We start from the raw sequence: 25,153 nt of genomic DNA on the forward strand, positions 1-25,153 counted from the left end.
CTGTGAAAGTGTGGTTCAAATCAGCGTATCTACCCAACAGACACCATGTAGACATGTTGGTCATAGTCCCACAAGAGGTCCTCTCCTCATGAAAGTGGTGGAAGGGTCTATTTCAGATGTGCATCAGAGTACTCTTTTCACCATATCTACCTACCAAGATGTTGATGACAGACACCTCTGCTCCCAAATGTGGAGCTCATATGATCAACTTCTAGGGTTGCCTACTTTCTGATTACAGGAGACTGAACACACTTGCCCCACCCCTGCCCTTTTCCTGGGCCCCACCCCTTCTCTGAGGCCCTGCCCTTCACTCACTCATACAATAAAACATATAATATCAGGGTTGGAAGGGACCTTAGGAGGTCATCTCGTCCAACCCCCTGCTCAAAGCAGGAACAATCCCCAACTAAATCGTCCCAGCCAGGGCTTTGTCAAGCCTGATCTTAAAAACCTCAAAGGAAGAAGATTCCACCACCTCCCCCGGTAACGCATTCCAATGTTTCACCACCCTCCTAATGAAATTTTTTTTCCTAATATCCAACCGAAACCTCCCCCACTGCAACTTGAGACCATTACTCCTCGTTCTGTCATCTGAGAACAGTCTAGATCCATCCTCTTTGGAACCCCCTTTCAGGGAGTTGAAAGCAGCTATCAAATCCCCCCTCGTTCTTCTCTTCTGCAGACTAAACAATCCCAGTTCCCTCAGCCTCTTCTCATAAGTCATGTGTTCCAGTCCCCTAATCATTTTTGTTGCCCTCTGTTGGATGCTTTCCAATTTTTCCAGATCCTTCTTGTAATGTGGGGCCCAAAACTGGACACAGTACTCTAGATGAGGCCTCACCAATGTCGAATAGAAGGGAATGATCATGTCCCTCGATCTGCTGGCAATGCTCCTACTTATACAGTCCCAAATGGCGTTAGCCTTCTTGGCAACAAGGGCACACTGTTGACTCTTATCCAGCTTCTCGTTCACTGTAACCCATCGGTCCTTTTCTGCAGAACTGCTGCTTAGCCATTCGGTCCCTAGTCTGTAGCGGTGCACTTCTGTCCTAAGTGCAGGACTCTGCACTTGTCCTTGTTGAACCTCATCAGATTTCTTTTAGCCCAATCCTCTAATTTGTCTAGGTCCCTCTGTGTCCTATTCCTACCCTCCAGTGTATCTACCACTCCTCCCAGTTTAGTGTCATCTGCAGACTTGCTGAGGGTGCAGTCGACGCCATCCTCCAAATCATTAGTGAAGATATTGAACAAAACCAGCCCCAGGACCGACTGTACTATCCAATTAACTTATATAATCCAAATAACAGCAACACTAAACCTCTATAAAAATATGGCATAGCTTTTACAGTAAAATCTGATCATAAATACTATTGTAGTCTGGTAATATAAACAGTAAATTGTATGAATGAAGAGAAAATACATATTTGCAAAGTTCTTTCATTTACGTAGTTAAGTTTCTGCCTTCCCTTAATGTGTTCTCATTAGGTTTACATTACTTGACTTTCATAACTGCTCCATTATGCCTGGGAGTTTGAAGGTCAACTTGTTTTTTGTTAGAGGGTAGACATCCAATATGATCACACTTCAGAATCTCATTCCTTTGTGAGCTTTCATCAAAGTGAATGTCTAAAATCAACAACAACAACAAAACTTGAATAGACTCCAGATAAGAAATGATCTAATGTAGTGTTTGTCCTTTCTGCTATTTAAAGAGACGAAGGGTTCTCTCTTTTTAAAAAAAGTACATGATGAAAAGAAATTGTCCCATATTAGCAGTTCCTCCATTTTTTATTAAAAACATCTTTGTTGGATAGGCAAATCTTACAGCTTTCTGCCAGTAATTTTCAGCAACAAAGCAGAATCTGTCAAAGCAACATTTAAAGAGGAACAATTTTATTAAGAACAGAAACTCTGACACAGGTTTCTTTTCTCTAACGTGGAAGCCAAATACTGAATTGCAGTGGCAACATCGTAAAGGTCATCAAAGAAGATAGAACTTGACAACCATATTTAAGATGGGTTTCAGAGTAACAGCCGTGTTAGTGTGTATTCGCAAAAAGAAAAGGAGTACTTGTGGCACCTTAGAGACTAACCAATTTATTTGAGCATAAGCTTTCGTGAGCTCTGTTACTCTGAAACCTGTCATTATGCAAGGCACTGCATTTAGCCGTATGGAGTGGAAATCTATCAACTGCATCCGATGAAGTGAGCTGTAGCTCACGAAAGCTTATGCTCAAATAAATTGGTTAGTCTCTAAGGTGCCACAAGTACTCCTTTTCTTTTTATATTTAAGATGCATATTTTGCACCTCCTGTGAAATATTCTTTAAAAAGATTCTTAATACAATTGAACATTACCATTGCAGCTAGACATGATTACCACTACATCATTTTCATTGTCTAGAAAATCTTTCACTGTTGAAGCTCTTTCTAATTGAAGCTCTTTCTTTTGTAATAAAAGAATAAAAAATAAAAGGGAAGGTATATTACAACACATCCATTTTATTAAAGGTTTTAGTCACACAAAAAAGTGTCCTAGCTGCTTGATTGGCAATTTGAAGAATACTGGAACTGTACGGTAATTTGTGCAATGTGTGCTGATGAATGTTATGCTAAACAAAACCACATCATTACTCTTTTTTTAATGGGGGAGAGACCTAGAGATGTCTCAGGATGCAATCTGAGCTTTAAGTGGGACTGTCATGGGTGAAATTAAATATATTAAGGAAGTCCTTACCTGTCCAATGAAAGTGTGAGCCTCCTCAGAAAACATGTTTTCTGTGGAACACAAGGATCATCCATAGTCTAGGCTTTCATTGGGCATCCTATTCACCCTTATTCACCCTAATTCTCCCCATCCTTAAAAGTGGATTCTGGCTACAACCCTAAAGTAACTTTTTTCTATTTGTAATAACTTTTTCTACAAATCTCTGACTAAGCATACCCTTGATATAACACGGTTTTCTTCTACCTTTTCTAATAGTCATTATAAGCTCACTCTTAATAATTTTTTTCACTATAATTTCCAAAATCCTTGGCTGTCTTTAAACAGAAAATGCACCACAATTATGTAAGATTGTTTGTTTGTATTCCTTACTTATACAGTGTACTAAAGAAGACATGAGGAGAAAAAACCCAAAAAGCTATTTGAGTGCAATTGAAGATGAGGTACAACAAAGAGAGAGACATGATCATGAAATAATAGTTAATGAAAAGGAAAAAAATAAGAAATCTGTTTAATTTTAAGAAAATGTGTGTGTTTAATAAGACATGTAATTCCTGGAAGTGTAAATGGCCTCACTTTAAATTTAGTAGTCGATTAGTTGCTTATCATACAAACCTATTTTTGACAAATGACTGCTGAACCACTGATTCATCATTCAATGATTTGGTTGCCACTCAGCAATGAGAAGACACAAACTAGTAGTGAAAGTACCTTGGAGAGACCTTCATTGTACCAAACAGGTGTGGAGTTTTTGTTTTTATTTATGTTCGTTTAGTTAGCCTAGCTGTAAACCTCTTGACAAGAATTACAGTCAACTTCTAGCAATGATTAGAGTTGCATCAGTTACATTAATGGAATTTTTATAACATGCTGTGAGAAGAGAAAATCAGAACAAGATGATTTCACTTCTCTAGTGAACATGCAATCACTAATTGTTTCCCCACAGCTGTGCTCCTAATGGAGAAAAATGTGTTGGGAGGACAGCTGTGCTTTTCAGATGGGTCTATTTTTCCCTCTTAGACCCTTTTTAATATGTGAGTTAGTTTTTCAGTGCTCACTGACATGTAAAATCTAATTCATGAAAGAACATTTTGGAATGTGCAATATAACTTGAAATCACTTTGGGAAAGAAAGCTATTAGAGGTTCTCCTGATATAATGCTTGGGGTGTGCTACAAACCACCAGATCCAATCTGGATATGGATAACAACCTCTTTAATATTTTAATTAAATAAATATTATGAGGAATTGCGTGATTATGGGAGACTTTAACTTCCCAGATATAGATTGGAGGACAAGTGCTACTAATAATAGTAGGGCCCAGATTTTCCTGGATGTGATAGCTGACAGATTTCTCCACTAAATAGTTGCTGAACCATTAAGAGGTTTCCATTTTAGATTGGTATTGGTGAGGACCTCATAGAAGAACTGGTTGTAGAGAACAACCTTGGTTCTAGTGATCATCAGCTAATTCAATTTAAACTAAATGGAAGGATAAACAAAATAGATCTGCATCAAGGGTCCTTCTTTTCAAAAGAGTAAACTTTAAAAAAATTAAGGGAATTGCTTAGGGAGTGGACTAGACTGAAGAAATCAAGGATCTGAATGTGAAGGAGGCTTGGAATTACTTTAAATCAAAGTTGCAGAAGCAAATAGACCCGGGGGAGTTTTTCGCCTTCCTTGACAGTATGGGTCATGGGTTACTTGCAGGTTTAAATTAATGTAAATGGTTAATTCTCTGTAACTTGACATCTTTAAACAATGATTTGAGGACTTCAGTAACTTAGTCAGAGGTTAGGGGTCTATTTCAGGGGTGGGTGGGTGAAGTTCTGTGGCTTGCAATGTGCAAGCTGTCAGACTAGATGATTGTGGTGATCCCTTCTGACCTTAAAGTCTGAGTCTATGAGAACCTGTAATGAGTCACCATGTAGCTGCATTGAGGGTAGCAAAAGTAAAATCCCTACGGTAAATTGGAAAAAGGCATTTATATAACTGTTTTTTGTCACTGACTGTGACTCTGATTAGACCATGTGATAGTTAGAAACACTTGAGTTCTGTGTGCTCTCTGGAATCCACCTCTTCTGTACAGGTCCTAATTTTCCTATATGGAGATGCATCCTTAAAAAGACCTCTCTCTGGCCTGGGACAAGTTGCTTAGGCCCAAATTTTTAAATGTGGTTGTGGTGCTATGTTGGTCCCAGGATATATGAGAAACAAGGTGGGCGAGATTTTTTATTTGACCAACTTCTGTTGGTGAAAGAGAGAAATTTTTGAGCTTTCCTGAAGAAGACCTCTGTGGAGCTCGAAAGCGTGTCTCTTTCAGCAACAGAAGTTGATCGAATACAAGATATTACCTCAGTCCCCCTTGTCTCTCAGATATTTAAAGGTATTGCTTTGCTCAGTATTGCAAGGCCTTAGTGACTTAGACAGATAAGTCCCATTTTCAAAAGTAACTTATGTATTTAGGCACCTAAGTCCCATTGACTTTCAATGAGTCTTAGGTTCCTAGGAGACTAAATTACTTTTGGAAATGGCATTAAAGGCAAGTCTATATGGAGAGTTAATGTGCAGCAAGCTGGTGTGTGAACCTACAGAGCACCAACCTGCTGCACTCTACAGAACTTGTAGTGCACGGCAGCAGTGTCCACATGACCACTTAGTGTGTGGCAGGGTAGAGCAGATTTACAGATGTAGATTTACACACCAGCTTGCTGCCCACTGTCTCTCCATATAGCCAAGCCCTTAGCCATTTAAGTCATTTAGACCTTGCAACGTTCAGCAGAGTTCTTCCTAAATATCTTTAAAAATCTGTGAAATGGGAACGGTAAGATTTACCAATTCACCTACCCATTTCAGCGGTATTGTGAGTGTCTTGGAAGATGAAAAGTGTTTAGTATTGTAAATGAACAGCATTTCTCCAATGTATGGTTTAAAGGAGTAAACAAGACTTTTGTCCTGTTTAGTTTATATAGCTCAGCAGCTTCTAACACACACATCAAATTTTGTATACAATGCCTTTATCCATTAACCTAATAAACTACACATTTGTATTTAGTAGCTCTCAGTGTACTGCTTTGTATGTCTTAAAATCTATCTTTAAACAACTACAACAAAATCTCTTACTTATTTTCTTTCATTATTCTGCTCTGCTTCCATTGATGACTCTAAACTTTTGACTCCAGACTGGCAATATGAGGGTAAGATGGCAAAATGTAACTTCCTGAACATTGCTTGTCTGTTTTTTTTTTTCATTCTCTTTAGAACATTGTTAAAATTCTGTTCACTCTCTTTAATTAGATCTTTTTGTTGCAACTAAATTCCAATCATATTTGTTTCTGTTGTGAAACTTTAATTACAATTTATCCCTTTTAATCATTCCTTCATGTTCTTTGGGTTAAGTTACCATTACATTATTTCTGTCCTGAAGGACTTCTGCTTCACAGTGGTCCCTACTGGTATATTTAGAGAAACATGAATATAGGTTTATGGTGTAGCAACTGAATTGTAATGTGTTGTGATGTGGCAAAGACTTAGTGTGTGTATTCATGACATTGAAAGTAAAAGTGTCATAACAAATAGAAACTAGTACAACAATTCATAATGAGAGCAGGTTGTGAAATTTTCATTTTCATGGTGGGCCAGATCCTGAGGTTCTAATTCAGTACTTTCTCAGGAAAACTCAAATTTACTTCAATTAGAGTTTGAATAAAGGTTAAATAAAAGCCTTGAGTTTGGGCCCTTTATACCAGTAACTAGCTAACGATTATCTTGGCCTTATCTTGCTCCAATGACCACTATCTCAGCATGATTGTTTTATAGAATACCATATATAGAACCTACTGTGGAATTAGAAATAACTTCTGTTTTCATGTTTATAGACTGCAAGTTGGCCAGGGCAGGTCCTCCAGCCACAATAGTTCCCATTGATGAAGAAAGCCGAAATGGTGAGTGTGCTGCTTTTTTCTAAAAGATAATTACCTGGGCTATTATCTGCTTTACTCTCTGATCTATAGTGATCACTGTTAAGAAATCAACACTGGTGGAATATACTCACTTTGCAATGATGACCACAGTAATAGGATTAAAATACTAGGCTCTGGGAATATCATGAATAATGTTTTCCATGTGTGGTTTTAAAACATCAGAATAAAAGTAATGGAATAAATAGGAATTTTTGATTATTTCCTTAAATTATGTATCTTGATAACTTGTTTCTTGTACTAAATAGGCCATGTGATAATGTGTTTGGTATTAAAAAGAGTGTCTATACCATAACCGTTTAGGATTCGTCACAGAGTAAGTACACCTGCTCGGTTGCTAATATCCAAATAATGTACCGAGTAGCTGAGTTTTATATTATATGGTCAGTCCTTGCCACATATGCAATAGCAACATATATACATAAATTATGTTTTATATCAGTGTGTTTTCATTTTTGCCAATCTACAGATATTTGATAATCTGTTCCATGTTGGTTAATCAAATTTACAAATAAATAACCTGCCAGTTTGTTCTGCTAGATTAAAAGGTTAAATGTGGCAATCCTAAATGCCCAGTATCTTTGACTTATTCTGTTAGTACTGATTTTTTTCATTATCAAAATAAATGAGAGAGAATGCTTGATATAATATATAGTACAATAGTTGAAAATTCTTTTCAGCGATCATCAGTGTCTTTCCCTCAAGCAAAATAAACCTTTAATTGACAATACAAAAACAGTAAGTGGGTCTGCAACTGGATAGGTGTCATTGTGCTTGCTATTCCTTTTTATTCTCCAGTATGGTAATTTTTTGGGTTACACTCTATAGGTCAGTTTCAAAAAATAACAACTTTGACATATAATATGATGGAACAATGACTATTATATTTTAAAACTGCAGTAAGCAAAGAGGAAGTATAATGAGAGGTAAAATTTTCAAAATGCCTGAGTGACTTGGGAACCACGTTTCATTGACTTTGAAAACGGAACTTCCTTGAACACTTGAAAATTTTATCTGAGCTCAGAGTTGTATGCATTTTCTAAACATCTTGGCCAAGATTTTCAAAAGGGAATGGATGTTTTGATTGCTTCAGCTTCTGACTGCTCAGTTTGAGACACCTTACCATGGCTTGATTTTTCTGTGTTGAGAACCCAAAATTACTAGTCAGTCTTAAAAATCTTGGCTCTAGAGCACATTGAGCTGTGTTTAAAAACGGAACTGAATGGCATTTGAAAACCATTGGAGCCCTTTTCTCCCTTTAACAATTTTAATGAATGTTCTGAATAATTCTGTGGTGGTTAGGGAAGGAATCCAGTTGTGCTTCCTGTGCAATTTGATAGGAGTAATAACATTGTTACCTTATGAGATGTCCACTCAGGAATTCAGTGGAACAATGATAGTGATTTCTAAAAATTGCTTTGTTTTCCTTTTCCATGTTGTTTGTTATATTACCTTATGCATCCGTCAGAACCAGTGGTGCTGCTTGCTAATGCTCATGAAATTTTGTAAAAGAAAACAATAGTTTGTCTTCACTTTATTATTCAAAATCCCTCCTGGAAGAGCCATGGGATTATTCTGTTGACTATTTAATGTCTGCATTAAATTTATGCAACAGAACATAACACTTAGAAATGCACACTTGAGCAGTAAATAATAAGAGTTATGCTAGGTATACACAGTGTGCATCACTAGTGGTATCTAAGAAGTTGTTGCTTTCAGCTTTTGGTTCGCAGATTTGTGGGCAAAGAGTTGCGGATAGCCGAGGACAGTGTGTGATTTATATTTTTTGGTGTATATGAGAAGAATGTAATGCAATACAATGCAATACAAAACCAAGGGTTCTGACTATTGGACCACCTTTGCTCCTCCTTGCTTGCCTGCCTGAAAACTGTTTCTGTGAACTCACAGAATCGGAGTGAAGTACTGTTTAGAATGGTAGACGCTTATGTCCCTCCAGGACTATACAAATTCTTCTGCTGGTACAGCTGCCGGTTTAATGTTCTTTTGCACTGAGAAAATGAACATCTATTACTGCTAATATTCTATGGATTCATATTGCTCCCATATCCCATACTGCTAATATTTCTATTCTATATAATGTGAAATGTTGTTAAAGACTCTAAGAGAATGGATTTTAGCAGTTGGTTATTTTTCCCTCTCCATGTGTTAACTTCCTTGTGGTCGCATCCATTGAAGCTCTGAAAGACTGGTCTGAGGAAAATTGCAGTAGTAATTGTATCTACCTATACAGTAGGGGCAACAGCTGCAATTCTAGCAGCAATTTCTGTGAGTGGAGCCTGGAGACTCAAAGAAGGTATATTATGCCTTTTTTCCTTGCATTTTTGAACACCAGCAAAAATAACTAACCAATGCAATATTAGTATTGTTTCAGTAGCTAGCATTACCATATTTCTATCATTCAAAACAAAACTATACATTGAATTATTTGCTTTTTATTTCATGGTATTTATGCAAAATTAACTTAATGATATACCTTAACATTCTTATGTAGGCAGAAGATTGTATACATCTATATTTCAGTTTCAATTTTCTGTTACACCTAAGAATATTTAAACATTCCAAAGCACATAGTATCTCTTTTAGATTGATATAAAAGCAAAAAACAATTGTACCAAATTATTGCTTTTTAGTACACCTAAACAATCTGTTGAGAAAGAAAAAGTGTTTATTGTATTATTCTTTGGTTAATTCATGGGATGAAGAGCTCTATTAAGAGTCGGCTGTTAACCAGAATACACATTTCACGTAGATAAGTTATCAAGCACACTAGATTGCAAATAAGGAACAGTAAATGCTGTCATGATTTATCCCCCTTTTTTATCTGTGTGAAAGCAGGGCTTAATTAAATACCTAAAGGGTGGTGATTTAAAATTAAAAGTGTAATAAGCAGAATAAGCGAAGTCAGTGAACAGATATATTCATTTAAAATACTGAAAGAGTAGCACAAAACTCCCAGGGTGTCCTAATTACATTTTACAGTAAGTTTATATCTGCACTTTTTCACTGCTTGATACAATGTTTACCAATAACTTGGGTAGAATTTAAATATTTACATGTAACTGCCCCTGCAAGAAATGTGCATACACAATGTATGGTGAGAAATTGTTTTCTCCATTGTTTCAACTGTGCATTTATACCCTATATCTGCAACGCTTAGCTTTGTTCTTCCTTGTGTCATTAAACGGAGTTATAAATCATTAGTTGTTCAGTAAATAGGGCATATTACAAGCATAAATTACAATTCACATAGAAATTTATGGAAAGAAGACATATAGTCCATAAGTGTCATAAGACATGCTGTCTCAATGCATCTCCTGGGTATTCTCCCATTGGTTTGAGTCTTTCCTCAGGCATCTTGCTGATCCAGGAGGATGCAAATTGTACATCCCTGCATAATGGGTATGAATCATCAAATGCAGAGAGCTTAAATGACCTGCCCATTCCTTTACAGAGTGTCAGGACATGGGCAATAGGGGCGTGGGTTGAGGCTAGGTCCAAGTTCAGCCTAGAGGGTCAAGGCCAAAAGCAGCAGTCCATTCCAGTATCACACCAAGTCAGAGTTTATGTTGATGAGCTGCACAGGGTCAGAATCAAGTGAACTGGGAGGAGAGGTAGATAAGCTGGAGGGTAGGGATAGGATACAGAGGGACCTAAACAAGTTAGAGGATTGGGCCAAAAGAAATCTGAGGTTCAACAAGGACAAGTGCAGAGTCCTGCACTTAGGACGGAAGAATCCCATGCACCGCTACCGACTAGGTATCGAATGGCTAGGCAGTAATTCTGCAGCAAAGGACCTAGGGGTTACAGTGGACGAGAAGCTGGGTATGAGTCAACAGTGTGCCCTTGTTGACAAGAAGGCCAATGGCATTTTGGGATGTATAAGGAGGGGCATTGCCAGCAGATCGAGGGACGTGATCGTTCCCCTCTATTTGACATCAGTGAGGCCTCATCTGGAGTACTGTATCCAGTTTTGGGCCCCACGCTACAAGAAGGATGTGGAAAAATTGGAAAGAGTCCAGCGGAGGGCAACAAAAATGATTAGGGGACTGGAACACATGACTTATGAGAAGAGGCTGAGGGAACTGGGATTGTTTAGTCTGCGGAAGAGAAGAACGAGGGGGGATTTGTTAGCTGCTTTCAACTACCTGAAAGGGGGTTCCAAAGAGGATGGATCTAGACTGTTATCAGTGGTAGCAGATGACAGAACAAGGAGTAATGGTCTCAAGTTGCAGTGGGGGAGGTTTCGGTTGGATATTAGGAAAAACTTTTTCAGTAGGAGGGTGGTGAAACACTGGAATGCGTTATCTAGGGAGGTGGTGGAATCTCCTTCCTTAGAAGTTTTTAAGATCAGGTTTGACAAAGCCCTGGCTGGGATGATTTAGTTGGGGATTGGTCCTGCTTTGAGCAGGGGGTTGGACTAGATGACCTCCTGGGGTCCCTTCCAACCCTGCTATCTATGATTCTATGAATCAGCTGAAGTAGGGTTAGCAGGACAGAGGCAAGGTGAGGTGTCATGAATGGAGCAGGGGACCAGGAACTGAAGCAGAGTGAGGAATTAGGAGCAAGACAAGGTATCAGGAGTGTGCAGCAGTGTCTGTTTTCAGCAGCAAGTCAGGGATCCCCAGCTAGTTACACAGACAGCCTTCAGCTATTTTCCCTAGGCATTAAATAGCATGCCTGGGCCAATCAGGATATGCGGTAGGTTCTTCCAATCAGGACCTCTGTGGGTGGGGCATCCACTAGTGCTTGAAACTGTAGGGCTCATAGGCTGTTGTTCCCCGCATCACCAAAGCTGTTGGTTGGCAGTGTGGACATGGCAGTCACCCAGCAGCTGGCAGACCTAGGTTCCAGATCCATGGATCCTCACACAGTGAGTCAATGGTACAGAGAGTACTAATTCATGACTCTCACATTCATGTTAATCAATAATGTTGCTTCTCAACACAGTGATACCATCTTCTTGCACTTGGCTATGGTGAAGCTGAATGATGGACACAAATAGATCCAGTGCAATTCAATGAATTTTCACCCTATTCGCTCCCTGGGAGATATGGGAAGTAGCAACAATGAGACAGTGCACTTCTCTTCTCTGTCTGGGACTCAAATAGATGTTATAACAGGGAGCAGTACTGCCCTCCTACATTACTTGAGATGTACAAAATCAGGCAGCAGAATGACCTTGCCTTGCTCTTTTCCTAGATCTTAGCGCATTTGAGCAGTAAATAAGAGCACCACTAGGATGCTGCTTCTCATGCACTTTAGTGCTCCCTGGGTGTCAAAGACAGCAGCATAAAGTGGATACCCTTATTCCTCTTACACCTACAGGGGAATTAAAGACCAGAGCCACCAAAAAACCTCTGGCTATAATGTTTGTGGCCATATATTCCGCACACCCCTCGTTCCCACCATACGCACACACAGGCACAGATGTCACTGGATTCAGTGGAATTGTTATCTTTGACAGGTAAGGTGTAGAAGAAATTGGAATCATGGCAAGTGATAGTCATCCCTGTGTGCTATGGGGCTCTGTTTTTTGAGGACTCCATGGGACCGTGGGATCTCCCAAGAGGTTTACAGAAGGAATGGACAGATATGAGCAGTGAAAGAGCAGGGGTCAGAGCTGATGGATCCATTAGCTGGGCTGCAATAACATTAATGCAGTGGCTCCAGTACCACCATGCAGTCTTTGGGAAGCTGCCTACCCCTCCATCCCTGCTGTGGAGATGCCCAGGAGAAACAGCCTGGCAACCAGCCATGCCCCTGGGGAAGGATTTGTTTAGTAATATTTTATTTATGTTAGTGGAAAAAATAATTTCATTTTAAGCTGTATATAAAAATTAAATTAAAAATACATAGCGGCAAAATGTCATAAAAACTGTACAAACAACAACAAAACTATGGAAAGCCTTATGAAGGAAACAAGCATAAAAGAAAATTAAAGGCTGAGGGTCAGCTGGAACTGTACTCTTGGGCAGTAGGAAAATCTTTTCTTTTCTTTTCTTTTTTTTTTTTTTAAAGAATACAGTTTGTAGTGGCACACACAGGTTTTTTAGACGAATATTTTATTTTCCATTACAACGCATGTAGAATTGACAAAAAGAAATATGGCGAATTTTGATATATGAATCTGCAATACAATGTATCTGTAGCGAGAGTCGTTTGTTCAGTCAGGAGGCCTAGTGGTCGGGGCCTGCAACTCCAGTCCTTTCAGTTCAGTGTGTTCTGAACTTCCTGGGTGGGGTTCAGCTCCGTCGACTTCCTTGCTGGTAACCCCTCATCCTGCCCATCTCAGGGCTAGGCAAAGGGGAATCTGGGATGGGTAAGGGGACCTGGGCCCTTCTGCTCTACCAGGCCCTGGCCCAGGTCCCCCTACCCAGAGAGTGTGATAGCATGTCCCGCCTCCTGATCACCTTCCCATGATCCACTTCTTACCATACCTGTTCCCTCAGTTTGTGGCTTGGTTGTTGTTGGGTTACAGTCCTTTGTTTCAAACCGCCAAGTCTTGGGGCTGATGCAGGTGGCCCTCTGGTACTCTTGCACATGGTTCTCCCTACCTCTTGAGTAATGTCTAAAAGGTTTATGTGTGTCTGGGGGTGGGACGGGGCGGGGTGGGGGGGAGAAGAGCCACAGCTGGACCTCTTCAGTCAGAGTTTCTTCTATTGTTGCAGGGCAGCCCTCCTCCAGGAAATAGCCTCTCTCCTCCCTTTTCCCACCTTGCCTGGGTTGCTGAAACTCTCTATATTGGTCCTTTCCCAGGCATCTTCGACAGTGCCTGAGAGGTGGAACTTTTCTGGCCCAGTATTGCTCCAGCCCTTCCTATGCCCTCTGTGTTAGTGTGGGGTGTGTAAACCACTTCACAGTATCCAATGTCTTTTAGTGCCTATATGAATTTGCTAGGGTAACAATTCTTACAGTAATAGCAATATACTTGTCATTTGATTCCAAAATTGGCATTGTTCAGTAGTTCAATATGCTATGGAAACTGCAAAAGTGATACTGAATCTTTGATAGTGCAAGGCATTTGGACTATATGCAATTTCTAAGATGCAGAGTTGTACAACATACATTTCCAATGGCAAATTATATTATTTCACCAAGGAAAATCAGTGCTCTTATAAGTGCATTGTATTTATGTTACCATACAATCAAGTGTGGATGGATGAGTCTTAGAGGATGGTTAGTGGTAAAGGCCAGAAAAAGAAGTGAGCTTTTAGGAGGAACTTGGAAGACAGCAAGGAGGCATGGCACACTGAATCAGGGAGAGAATTCCAGGTAGAGGTTTGCAAGGAAAAAGGCACAAATGCAAGTGACAGGAGGCAAGAGCATGGTAAGGTGTGAAGCATTGAGGGAACATACAAAAGACCAATCCTGGAATGAATTAATCCTGGAATCCTCGGGAGCAGAAATTCTCAGAGAATGAGGAGGTTCATCACGCTAAAAGCAGTGAAGAGGTCAAATAAAAAGGAAAGGGGAGGAGAGGAGAGGAGGCTCTTGTACACTGGTCCAAGTTCTCTTTTCTGCATGCTTTAGTTCCCCTTGGATTTGTATGGAAGGTCTGTCAGGAGAAGGCTCATCTACGACTACTACCTTTAGAATGGAAATATTTCATCGTGCAACTGCTGCTCCTTCTCCTCTTCATAAGTTAGAAAATCATCATTTCCCAGGCACTTATGTCTGTAGCATCTAGCCATTATTTCATATATTAAAACATACACCAATTGTCCTAGGTGATTAGGTGTCAGGGTTTTTTACAATTGTTTACAACTTCCTGTGTGTGCCTTTTGGAGAAATTTGGTGGTTTTGGATGGGTGTCTCAATGAGCAGAAATCAAATTCACAGAACCACCTTTTTAATGGCACGTAGGCCATCCAGGTCATATTACCCTCCCACATTGGGAGTGCACATGTGAGTTATTACAATCTTACATAGGTATTTAGGAGAGGGATTGGTCCAGGATAAGGAACTGTGGAGAGTAGAAAATAAGACCCGCCATATACCTAATAAAGTCTCTTCTCTTCTCTTAAGCTGCTCTGCAATTCTGCATTATGGAAGACTGTAGTTTTGGGGGCATCCTATGTAGCACCCCTGCTTCCGGACCACTGTTCACAGTGTTTTGCAATTTGTGTGACTTGAAGTGCTGTGGATACACTTTACTTATGTTTTATTTGAGCAACAAAAAGGAAAGGAAAGTAATTTTACAGATAGTTGAATGGAAGCCTCCTTCAAAATCCTGAGGTCATGGACAGTTGTTAATGAAGTTACTTGGGTTTATTTATTGTAATCCTCAATAGGCTTTGAGCAATAATGATATTTGGTATGGTAATATACGCAAACTACACAGGGTATTTTTAAATCTAATCTATATATATATTTAACAAGTTGTAGTATAATGTAGCTTTTCAGAGTCCTGCTAATGATGTTGGGAATGCAAACCTTTAAAACGTACTAAAATGGAACTGAATTAAAAACTGGGGATTTGTGTGCCCTAATATGTAAAACATGCATATATACATTTAACTTTCACACAAGTCACATACTTACCAACTCATAGAAGTAGTTAACTAACTGGGAACATTTTCAAGTAGCAAAACATGTTTTATTTAATCATGCTGAATGTTGCTTCTTCAGCAGAGGAAATAACATACTGTATAACGCTAGGTCATTTCCAAATCAGTTAATGTCTGGAAAACAGCAAAACTGTTCCAAATCACTGATGCCCAAAGAAAAATATGTATTCCTTGGTTTCACTTTAAGCCACATTACTACCTATTGGTCTATTAAATATCTGGTAAGTGATTATCCTATATATTATACATTTCATAATTGCTTACTACTAGGCAGTATCTTTATATAATGTAATTGAATTGCAGCTCTAATAAATAACCCCATCAACCTGTAAGATTGGTTTTAAAATACAGTGCTATAAGAAAATTCAATCATTTTGTAATAGCTGACTGTTTTCTTTTCAAGAAAACTGAATGTTTGGTGCATAATGTATATTTAACTCTGACACTATAACTTCATGGTTAACATGATTTGCTTAGGTTGCTCAATATCTTTATCCACTGACAAGTTTAGTTATTCAGTCCTTTATTTTCTACTTTGAAGTAGCTTGTCAAACAAAACCTTAGATACGATCCAAAAAAAGACACCTATGCAATATTTTTCAGGCATTTTTTCTTCAGTAAAGAATTGCTAATGTGAAAAATAAGACCTCAAAGTCTCACTGGCAATAGACAGACAAATACAAATAAGTGAGATGATAAAGCATAACAAGAACTGTTCAGTTTTAATGCAACTCTGGGGAAGTCTGTCAACAATCCTGGATACCATCAGCATTAGATTTTAAATTAGTGAATGGGCTTCTTAAACAACAACAAAAGGTTTTGATACCTAATGCTGCTGTTAATATTACTGACCATACCACTAATGACAGGAAATTTAGCCTCCAGGAGACCTACTAGTCTTTATAGTTCAGTGAATCTATTAATAACCATTTTCTTTAGTTCTATGTGTAAGATGTTACTGCTCAACTTGTGAGACGATTTATACCCTAACAAGCAGCAGCGTGTATACTTAAAGTTGCCACAGAATTTCAGTTGGAGAACACTTTTTTAGAACATATTTTTCAACAAGTTTAAATTTCCTGGGAAAAATCTCTCTGAAGGTGCCCTGCAGAGAGTTGACTATATTATTAGCATATGTGAAAAAAGTAGCCTGCTTGGATTACTTTACTATAACTGAAGCACCCACAATTGGTTGTGGTTTGAAAGTACTTAGTGGGCACATCAAAGATTTCCCTACATTTTAATCTTTCAGCAGTGAAATTCAAGTAAATATATATTAATATGAAGCAACTAAGAAGTAAGGCCTGTAGGGTCTTGATGCATTAGGATCCAATTTAATTACATTATCACAATATATACAAGAGAGAGGCATGGCCTAGTGGCCTGAATAGTGATCTGAGAATGCAAGCATGAAATCCCTGTGTTCTATGCCTGTTTCTTAAATGCACTCCTCTGTGGTTTTGATTCAGTAACTTATTCTCTCTGTTTATCCATCTGTAAAATAAGGATAATACTGGTGGATTCAACTAGCATGGAACTACTGTGGGATTGGTTCCTTTTCCCCTAAGCATTGGACTTTCCATTCCCGTCCGCTCTCTGCATCCCTCTTACCTTCCTGCTCTCCTACCCTGCTCAAGGAAATGTTCAGTAAAGTTTACTGACATGTGTGCAGTAAAGTTAAATAAGTGTGGAAGTGTTTTCAGGGTCAAGGCCTTAATGTGGAACTACCAGGCATATACTCTCTAGCTTTTTTTGGGGTGGGTTTTTTCCCCCAGACATTGAAGTAGCAAACAATATGACAAGGGAAGTGTTCTGCATTCTAGTACGTCTTCATCCATGTACAACTGAAATGTATTATTAATTTGTATTTATTTTTGACAAATATACCAGGAACCATGTGAAAGGGCCTGATCTGAGATGATATCAAGACAAAAAAAAGATTCTGATAAATTTAATAAAAGCACTTTTTAGATACTCATCTGAATTGACTTGCCAGTACTCTTAAGCTTCTGCCATTGGTATTAAAAAATTAAGGAGGGAAAATTTGGTGAGTAAGTTCAGCTTTTGAGCATTGAGAGGCAATAGATTTTTTTTTCATATTTCTACACATTCTTTGCGTTTTACAAAACATTTTTTCTTTAGCGGCTGTACGTTTAGTGCACTTTATTTTCACAGCATTAAAGTTTGAGGTTTCTAAATAAAATATATTGCGTTGTTGTAAATTACAGTTCACAGTACAAAATTTTATCTGAGCCCATTGCACTTTTATGATAAATAGAGCTAATGAATATTTAATTTGTGAGAATACTGTGTTCATGTCTCATGAATGTATTCATTTAAATCGGAGGCAAACTTGTACTGTTTCTAATCAAAAGGATGTCTCTGAAAACTAACCTGATGCAAGTGTATTCCCTGTTGGTGTTGAGGAGGAGGGCATTTACAGGTTTCCCTGTAAGGATATGAGATGTTACAGCCCCCAGCTACGGAACTTTGTCTCTATAGTTCTGTTGCCGCACAGGCTTTTCGCTCTGGAGGTCCCCTGTTCAGTTCCCCGTGTATCAGCCAAGATGTCAGCCTTCACCCAAGCACTGATAATAGTCATTAACCTGAGCACACTCCAAGTACGCAGAGCAGGTTTGAACTGATCTCCCTCTCATTTTATTTGTGTTTTTATTAACAAAGCCATACCCTAGTAAAGGGTTAAGGGTGTGGTCATTCAGTGTTGTTTTTTGTTTTGTTTTTCAATGTTTTACACTATGTACAGTGTTCAAACTTTGTATTAGATCCAGTTGGGAAAGGCACCTGCTTTCAGCCCAATGTAATTGTTCTTGGGGTCTGTGATGGGGTATCTGCCCCATACTGGCAGAAAAGGGGTTAAAAGCAGCCCTAGGGAGGCTGCCAATCACAGAAGGGCTTATAGGAACAGCCAATCAGGGCCGAGCTGGCCCATATAAGAAGGGCTGCAGAAAAGAACAGGGGCAGTCACTCCCTGGATCTGAAGAAGGGAGGAGGATTGGCTGCCTTGCAGACAGAGGGTAGCTAACCCCTTGGACAGAGCAGTGCTGCAGACAGAGACTCAGAGAGCTAAAGGCTGCCCTTGACAGGCTGCAAGGATCTGCACACTGAGGCTCTGATGCAAGGGCAAAGAGGGTGCTGGAGCTACATGGGAAGTGGCTAGACTGTGGACTGCAGTTTGTCACTGAAGGGAGTGGCGGACAGTAGACTGCAGGTCCCCCCGGAACTGGGGGAACGAAGAGTGTGGCACAGCTGGCGGGTAGTCTCATTGAAAAGGATGCTGTGGTCCTGGGAGTGACGTGGGTCCAGGAACAGAGGTGACAGCAGGTGAGACACCACCAGAAGAGAGCGCAGTGCTAATTCCTTAGACAGACAGCAGGCGGCACCACAGTGGTGAGTCACACCCCATCACAGGGTCCAAGATCTCTTCAGCTCAGAGCACCCCTGGGGATAAGATAAAACACTGATGGCCTTCTATAGTATTTTGGTCAAGCAGCCACATTTTATATGTACTGACTTTCATGCTACTTGAAACTTACTCACAAATGACTTACTCTGACATAGCTAGAATACTGAAAATATATTAGGGTATCCTTATAGTGGCACCAGATGCAAACATAGCTAATTTGTGTGTGTGTAGGCGGGGGGAGAGGGAGATTCTGCACTTACTTATAACTGGTGTAATTTGCAAGTAACACCATACAGAGTATGGTGGAGTTATTCCAGATTTATACTGGCATAAATAAGAGCAGCATCTGGCTGTTGAATCATATCTTCATAAACAAAAAGCTGCAGGTCTTACGTACATAATGTAGTTGTCCCCCCCCCCACAAGCTCAGTAAATAAACATGTTTTCTTTTTTCCGCCTACCTTTCATCTTGTTACTTTTTCATGTTTCTCTTTTTCTTATTTTATGCTATCATAATGGTGTTGCATGCTAATTAAATAATAATTGGCCCTTCTTCATATATCAAATTTTTCCAGGCCCTTCTCACACAGATTTAACATTGCTATAGCTCCACTTATTTTATTGGAGTTACTCCAGATTTATATTGATATAGGCGAGAGCAGGGTCAGGCGTCTGATGTCCAAACTGCACTTCTGGGCATATTTCAGTATCTGTGCATCTCTTGCTGTCCTTGCAGTGGTGTTACTTTGGTTATTTTAATCTTGAATGACTATAGTGCTGGTGAAAGGTGCCAGAATACAAAATCTTGAGTTGTGGAGTGGCAGTGCAAATTTCTCCACCGCACTAATGTGTTTTAACTTTGTTATGCAGTGACAAAGCTACTGTGTTTGCCATAATAGATGATCTGTTACTCTTGTACTGCATCTTCTTTGCTTTGTACAGATCTGATGAATGTAATAGTAAAAAAAGTATTTGTCAAAATATTGTTTACAGATTTTTTTAATTTACACATTTTTATCAGCTCTAAACACTTCATATGAGCTTTTATGGTTTCAGTAACAAAGGCATGGAGTCAGGTCAGAGGTGTGTTGTTCTGTTTCCTGCCAAAGGAGTGCATACCCTCTGTCAGAGAATTGGAGACCAAGGGTTATGCAGTAGTCACAGCACAGGCTTCCTCGTAAGTAGCAATGGCTCAGTCAATGATAGGACCCAGGCCCATATCAGTGGCCATTCTGGATGCCATGGGGTCTCCATCCTCCAGCTTAGAACTTTCCCCTCTTCCGCCTTATTTGGTTTCTTCAAGAGTGCGACAAGGGCGTTGGCATCTCAGACAACAATTTTTGGTATCTCTACCAAGCAGCCTTCTCTACCACAAAAGATATAGCAGCCACTACCTCACTATCCTGTTGCATCCTCTTCCTCATGACCAGACAAGGCTATGGAGGTGACAAGCAACTCACCATTGCCAGAGGACCACAGGGATCATCAAGATCTTGTGAGAAGGGTGGCCTCCATTCTTGACATTCAGGTGGAATAGGTCCGTGAGAGCTCTCACAAGTTGGTGGACTTTCTGGTATCAGTGGGTCCTTCTAAAATGGAGTGGGTCAGAATGACTCCTACCACCCCAGTGGTTTATGTAAGGAGAGTGAGCACAGAGAAAGGATCACAGGCAGTTGGTGTAATATAGATCAGCCTTTAGGCTGCTGTAATTCATTCTGGGGGACTGGACTGGTGCAAAGCAGCTTAAAGACACTTTTGCACAAACCCTAACACCCTGTGCTCTGTTTTTTGCTCATTGCCTGCAGCAGCGGGTTGGAATACTAATCATCTTCTTGTTCCAAGATATGGATAATGAAACTCAACGTTAAATTTCCATTACCCTTCCTCCCAAATAAACATCATAAAACAAAACAAATGAAAATATTGTTGGAGTACAACAAACACATATTTTAAACAAGAAAAAATGGCCTAAAAGAAAATGGTATTATTTTCAGTGTCAGTTAGTAACCTTTTGAGCTAAATGTGTGTAAGGGACTGTTAATAATCAGTTTAGTTTGAGAGAAATTTAACCATGGTGCAGAGGACCACCTTAGACCAGCTAGACAAAGGGTAAAGAAAAAGTCCTGTACACTCAAGCTATCTTCTACCCCCAGCTTTTCAAAGACTTTTTAAAAGATGAGGTACAGGAGACTTTGTATAGCTTGTTTTTCTTTTCAACAAATTATTCTCTTTTTCTACTGTTCACACGAACAGTTGTCCCTTACTTTCCCTCTTACCCCATATATCATACTTCTTGATATATATACCAAACTGGAAAAAGACTTATCACATATATAATATAAACGTCAGCAATATTGTATCACTTTTTAATTTACTGTGTATGAAAATCTATGGGATTAAGAGTATGAAATCAGAACAGAGCAACCAATATATAGTGACCAAGATAGTCTTTGTTTTATTAATGCCCATTTATTCATTTTCATCCTGAAGTTTACTTTTGTAGGGATTGGCATCAGTGATTTAATTGAAACTTCACAAATTTATCTGGTGTTGAATGCTCTTCTTCAATCATAGATTTAAATCACAATGTGTTTTTGACTAAGGGCAAATGTATGAAGATTGAAGAATCCATAGAAGGAAAGAAATTTTTTTCTTTTCCATTTTTTTTTCATAAACCGACATTAAAATTAGTAATATTTGGTTATCTCAAGGTCAGGTTGAAAGAATCTGGGTAACAGAGAAGCTACATTGCTTGTGTTGACTAGCTGAACTACTTCTAACAATTTTTCCCCTCTGTTCCCTGTTCACGCTGTTTGGGGCAGATTCCCATTTCAGTTACGTTAGTGTATATTCAGAATAAGTCCACTCAAGAAAATGGAACTACATCAGAGTTATGCTGTTGTATTTGTGAATCCAGCCCATTGTTTTCTTCTGTCTTTTTGCTCAAATACATGCCTTTTGTAGAAAGAGAGTGGTTGATTTCTCAACAAAATAATTCTAAAGACACTTGATTCCAGACAGGTCTACTATGATTGGATTAGATGACCTCCTGAGGTCTCGTCCAACCCTAATCTTCTATGATTCTGTGAATGGTCTCTTATAATATGTGTTCACTTATCCTAAATCATCCATACCAAATTATATTTAGTTTTCCCAGGCTAGAATAAGAGTTTTGTGTTCAAAAGCTTGACTCTTTCACTATCAGAAATTGGTCCAATAAAAGATATTACCTCATCAGCCTTATCTCTCTAATATCCTGGAACCAATATACCTACAACAACACTGCAAACTACTCTCCTACAATCAATTAATGTAAGGCGTTAAATTTCAACTGGTGTTGAATGTTAAAATGTTGGATGTTAAAAATGGTGAAGATTTTTTGGAATTAAAAACACCGTTCTATAGAGCAATATGTTCACTATCAGGGATGAACTCCTTTGTGGGTGCAAAGTTCAGCCTTGCTATGTTAGGTTGTAAACTGTGCACCTTCCTGGTTATCAGTTATTACTGAAGTGCTGAGGTCACTGTAAAACTGGCCTGTCTATGACGTGGGAGCTGTATAATCATGATGAATAAGGTTGAGTAGATATGTTATGTTCAGTCCATTTTCTGATGACCAAGAAACTAGTATAATCTACTTTCTTCTGGAAGTTGAAAGAGTGCTGTTTTCGTTGATGTTATAATTTATTGCAGCAATGAATGGCCCAGCGATATAAATTGTAAACATTGTGTAAAATGATTAATTGCATTATTAGCACCCTTCGCTCAACAAGAACCTCATACACAAGAATCAAAATGGCACACATCTCAGTTTTAAAAAGTTTCTGTCCCCCAACATTAAAGCATAAATACTGAAAAGATGAGATTTTGGTTTTTTTGTTTGTTTGTTTGTTTTGGACAGTAGGAAAGCTATTAAGGAAATGATAAGCTAAGCACCAACTAAAATTCACTCAGTTTAAAGTTTAATTGTAAAGTGGGGATCAAAGCTGTTTTAAAAACAGTATTTATTTCACTTTATTCTTCTTATCTCATTAGGTAGTCAAGCCAGGTAATATTTTCAAAATCTCCTAAGTGACTTAGGACCTCAAATCCCATTTTCAGAAGTGACTAAGGCTCTTAGGGCCAGATTTCAATGGTATTTAGGAGCCTGAAATTGCAGATAGTAGGATTTTTAAAATGCCTAAATTGCTTACGTGCCTAAGTCATGTTGAAATCAGTGTGGGCTGTTCATGCCCACCCAAAACTATGAATAAGTACTTGCATTCCCATCCTGTGCTGAAGCTTGCTGCACTGCATCTTCACTGTTATTTTTAATCATGCTAACTAGATTAAAGCTAGTGTGGGTATGCCTACACAAGCTGCAATCACACCTCCAACTGCAGTTTAGATATACCCTGAGCCGCCTCTCTAAGTCAATTTTCAAAATGGGAGTTAGGTGATTTGAAAAATGTATCCTCAGTCCAGGGAAATCTCAACTGAATTTTAGTGCAAGATAAAATTCTTCTGTCTTTACCATTATAATAGTGCAAGAAGGGGGAAGGCTGTTCATCATTCATTCTGCAATAAGCAATTGGAAGGAATGCTGGAAGTTGACAGACCAGAGATAAGAGTACATGAGAGTAAAGTGCCATATGTCATACTTTTGTAAACATCATGTTCATATTATTCAGTCTTTAGATACTAAAGGTAAGGTCCAGGTTTCCTTCAATTACAGTTATCCTGTTTGCACTATAAAAGTAACAGCTGACATTGGCCACAGTTGGAAGACCGATACTGGGCTATATGGGCCATTGGTCTGACCGGTGCGGCCATTCTTACGTTTTTATTTCTATTTTACTGTAGGAAAAGGAAAGGGACTGCAGGTGGGAGTTCAGAGGGGTTTTTTTTCTCCTGTAAGTTATCCCTGTGCTCAGAATATCTGTGCTTCAAGAGTAGCTTGCTAAACATACACCACTTGGCTTAGTTTTATTTCAGTTTTAGAACACTAATACACAAAACACTTAAGGTATTGGTTTTAACAAAGGAGCACTTTTAGCCACTAAGATACCACATTAAATGAAGGACTGTGCTACTTAACTTTGCTCAACCATAAATTACATTTTTATTTGTCTTATGTACTCCATATGGAAGCTTGCTATATCCTTTTAGTGTTTCCAAGTCGTGTTAATCAAGTCAAATGTTATCTTTCACAGCCCTGCTTTGTTTTCCTCTGCCCACATATATTTTTCATTATTAGCATGTGATGTCCTACATTTTATCCTACTGACAAAACCGTTTAGAAAAATAGTCTGATTAAAACGTATCATCAGGCACTGACCTTCTGGATATCTGCTTGTAATTTAAATTATTAGCATGTTATTTCTGGGGGGTTTTCTTTTCCCCTTTTTATCTTTTCTTCCTTCTCCTCCCAAAAGCCTTGAAGTGCATAGCATGCCCTGAATAGGTGAGTCAATAATACAGGTTCACTGAGAGTGTGGTGAGGTCTGTTTCAAGTCACATGACAGTAAATATATTACATTTGTGTTTTCAACTTGAGCCTTCATTGCCTTGTGACCTCCTAAGAGTGTTGCTGACTCAGATTTTCTCTGACTATGCAGTGATCCACTGCTGTGTGTGTAAACCTGCCTTTTTATTATTGCTTGTCATCCAGCTATGGAAGTGCTGTACCTGTGAAAGTGAATGCATACTGAATAAAAATTACACTGAACTGCCTCCACAAAATACTTGGGCTGTTAAGCATAAATTCCTTCTTAGCTTAATTATTTTACACCTAGTCCTAAATCAACATAAATGTGTATTAGTACTTTTCAGAACAATAATTATACATGGCTGCTGCCAGGCATTAACTTTTATTTTTTCAGGATGGTTTATGAGACTGATGAAAAATCTGGCATATATTGCTTCTGAAATGCACTACTGAGCATTTGTGTTTGGTCCTATTATTTTGTCACTGTCATAACAAGGTGAAGTTGAAAGAGCAATTCTGTGATAAACCATCTCCTGCACAATAGATTAATAATTTTGTAAAGGATATCAGTGAGAAACCTGCCATCTGCAAGAACCAGCCAACTTGTCCAAGTGCACGCACGTGCATGTTTGTATATTTAATTCAGTAGGTCTTTTTTTGTTTGTTTTTTTTATCATACTTATTGTATTCAACTCTCCCGTTCCATTGACCATCCAGCTTACTCACTGTTCCTCTTCAAGAGGTGTGCTATGGCTCTGGCTGCTTTGCTTTCCAGGAGTTTAAGGGAATCTAAATTCCCTACACATCTGCATGGTTATGTAAACCTTGCCCAGATTACAGCTGTGGCATGGAGAAAGCAATGCCTATGATCTGTGCAATTGTGAGTGATATATCCCAGTTCCTTGCTGGAGCTAGAGGAGTGCAAGTGGTGCTCCTGGCTGGCCAAAGGGAACTGCAGCACCATGGACAGC

At 39.0% G+C, this 25,153-nt stretch overlaps 1 protein-coding gene across 1 annotated transcript in view; it reads left to right on the forward strand.

Annotated features, from left to right (window-relative positions):
- Positions 1 to 25,153, forward strand: part of PCDH15 (protocadherin related 15) — a 1,310,198-nt gene that overhangs the window by 727,175 nt on the left and 557,870 nt on the right. The window contains exon 5 of the mRNA XM_074958998.1: positions 6,602 to 6,667. Within this exon, the coding sequence (XP_074815099.1) occupies positions 6,602 to 6,667 (66 nt within the window). The remainder of the gene's footprint in view (positions 1 to 6,601; positions 6,668 to 25,153) is intronic.

This window comes from Natator depressus, chromosome 7 (genome assembly GCF_965152275.1).
Source record: "Natator depressus isolate rNatDep1 chromosome 7, rNatDep2.hap1, whole genome shotgun sequence".
Lineage (NCBI taxonomy): Eukaryota > Metazoa > Chordata > Testudines > Cheloniidae > Natator > Natator depressus.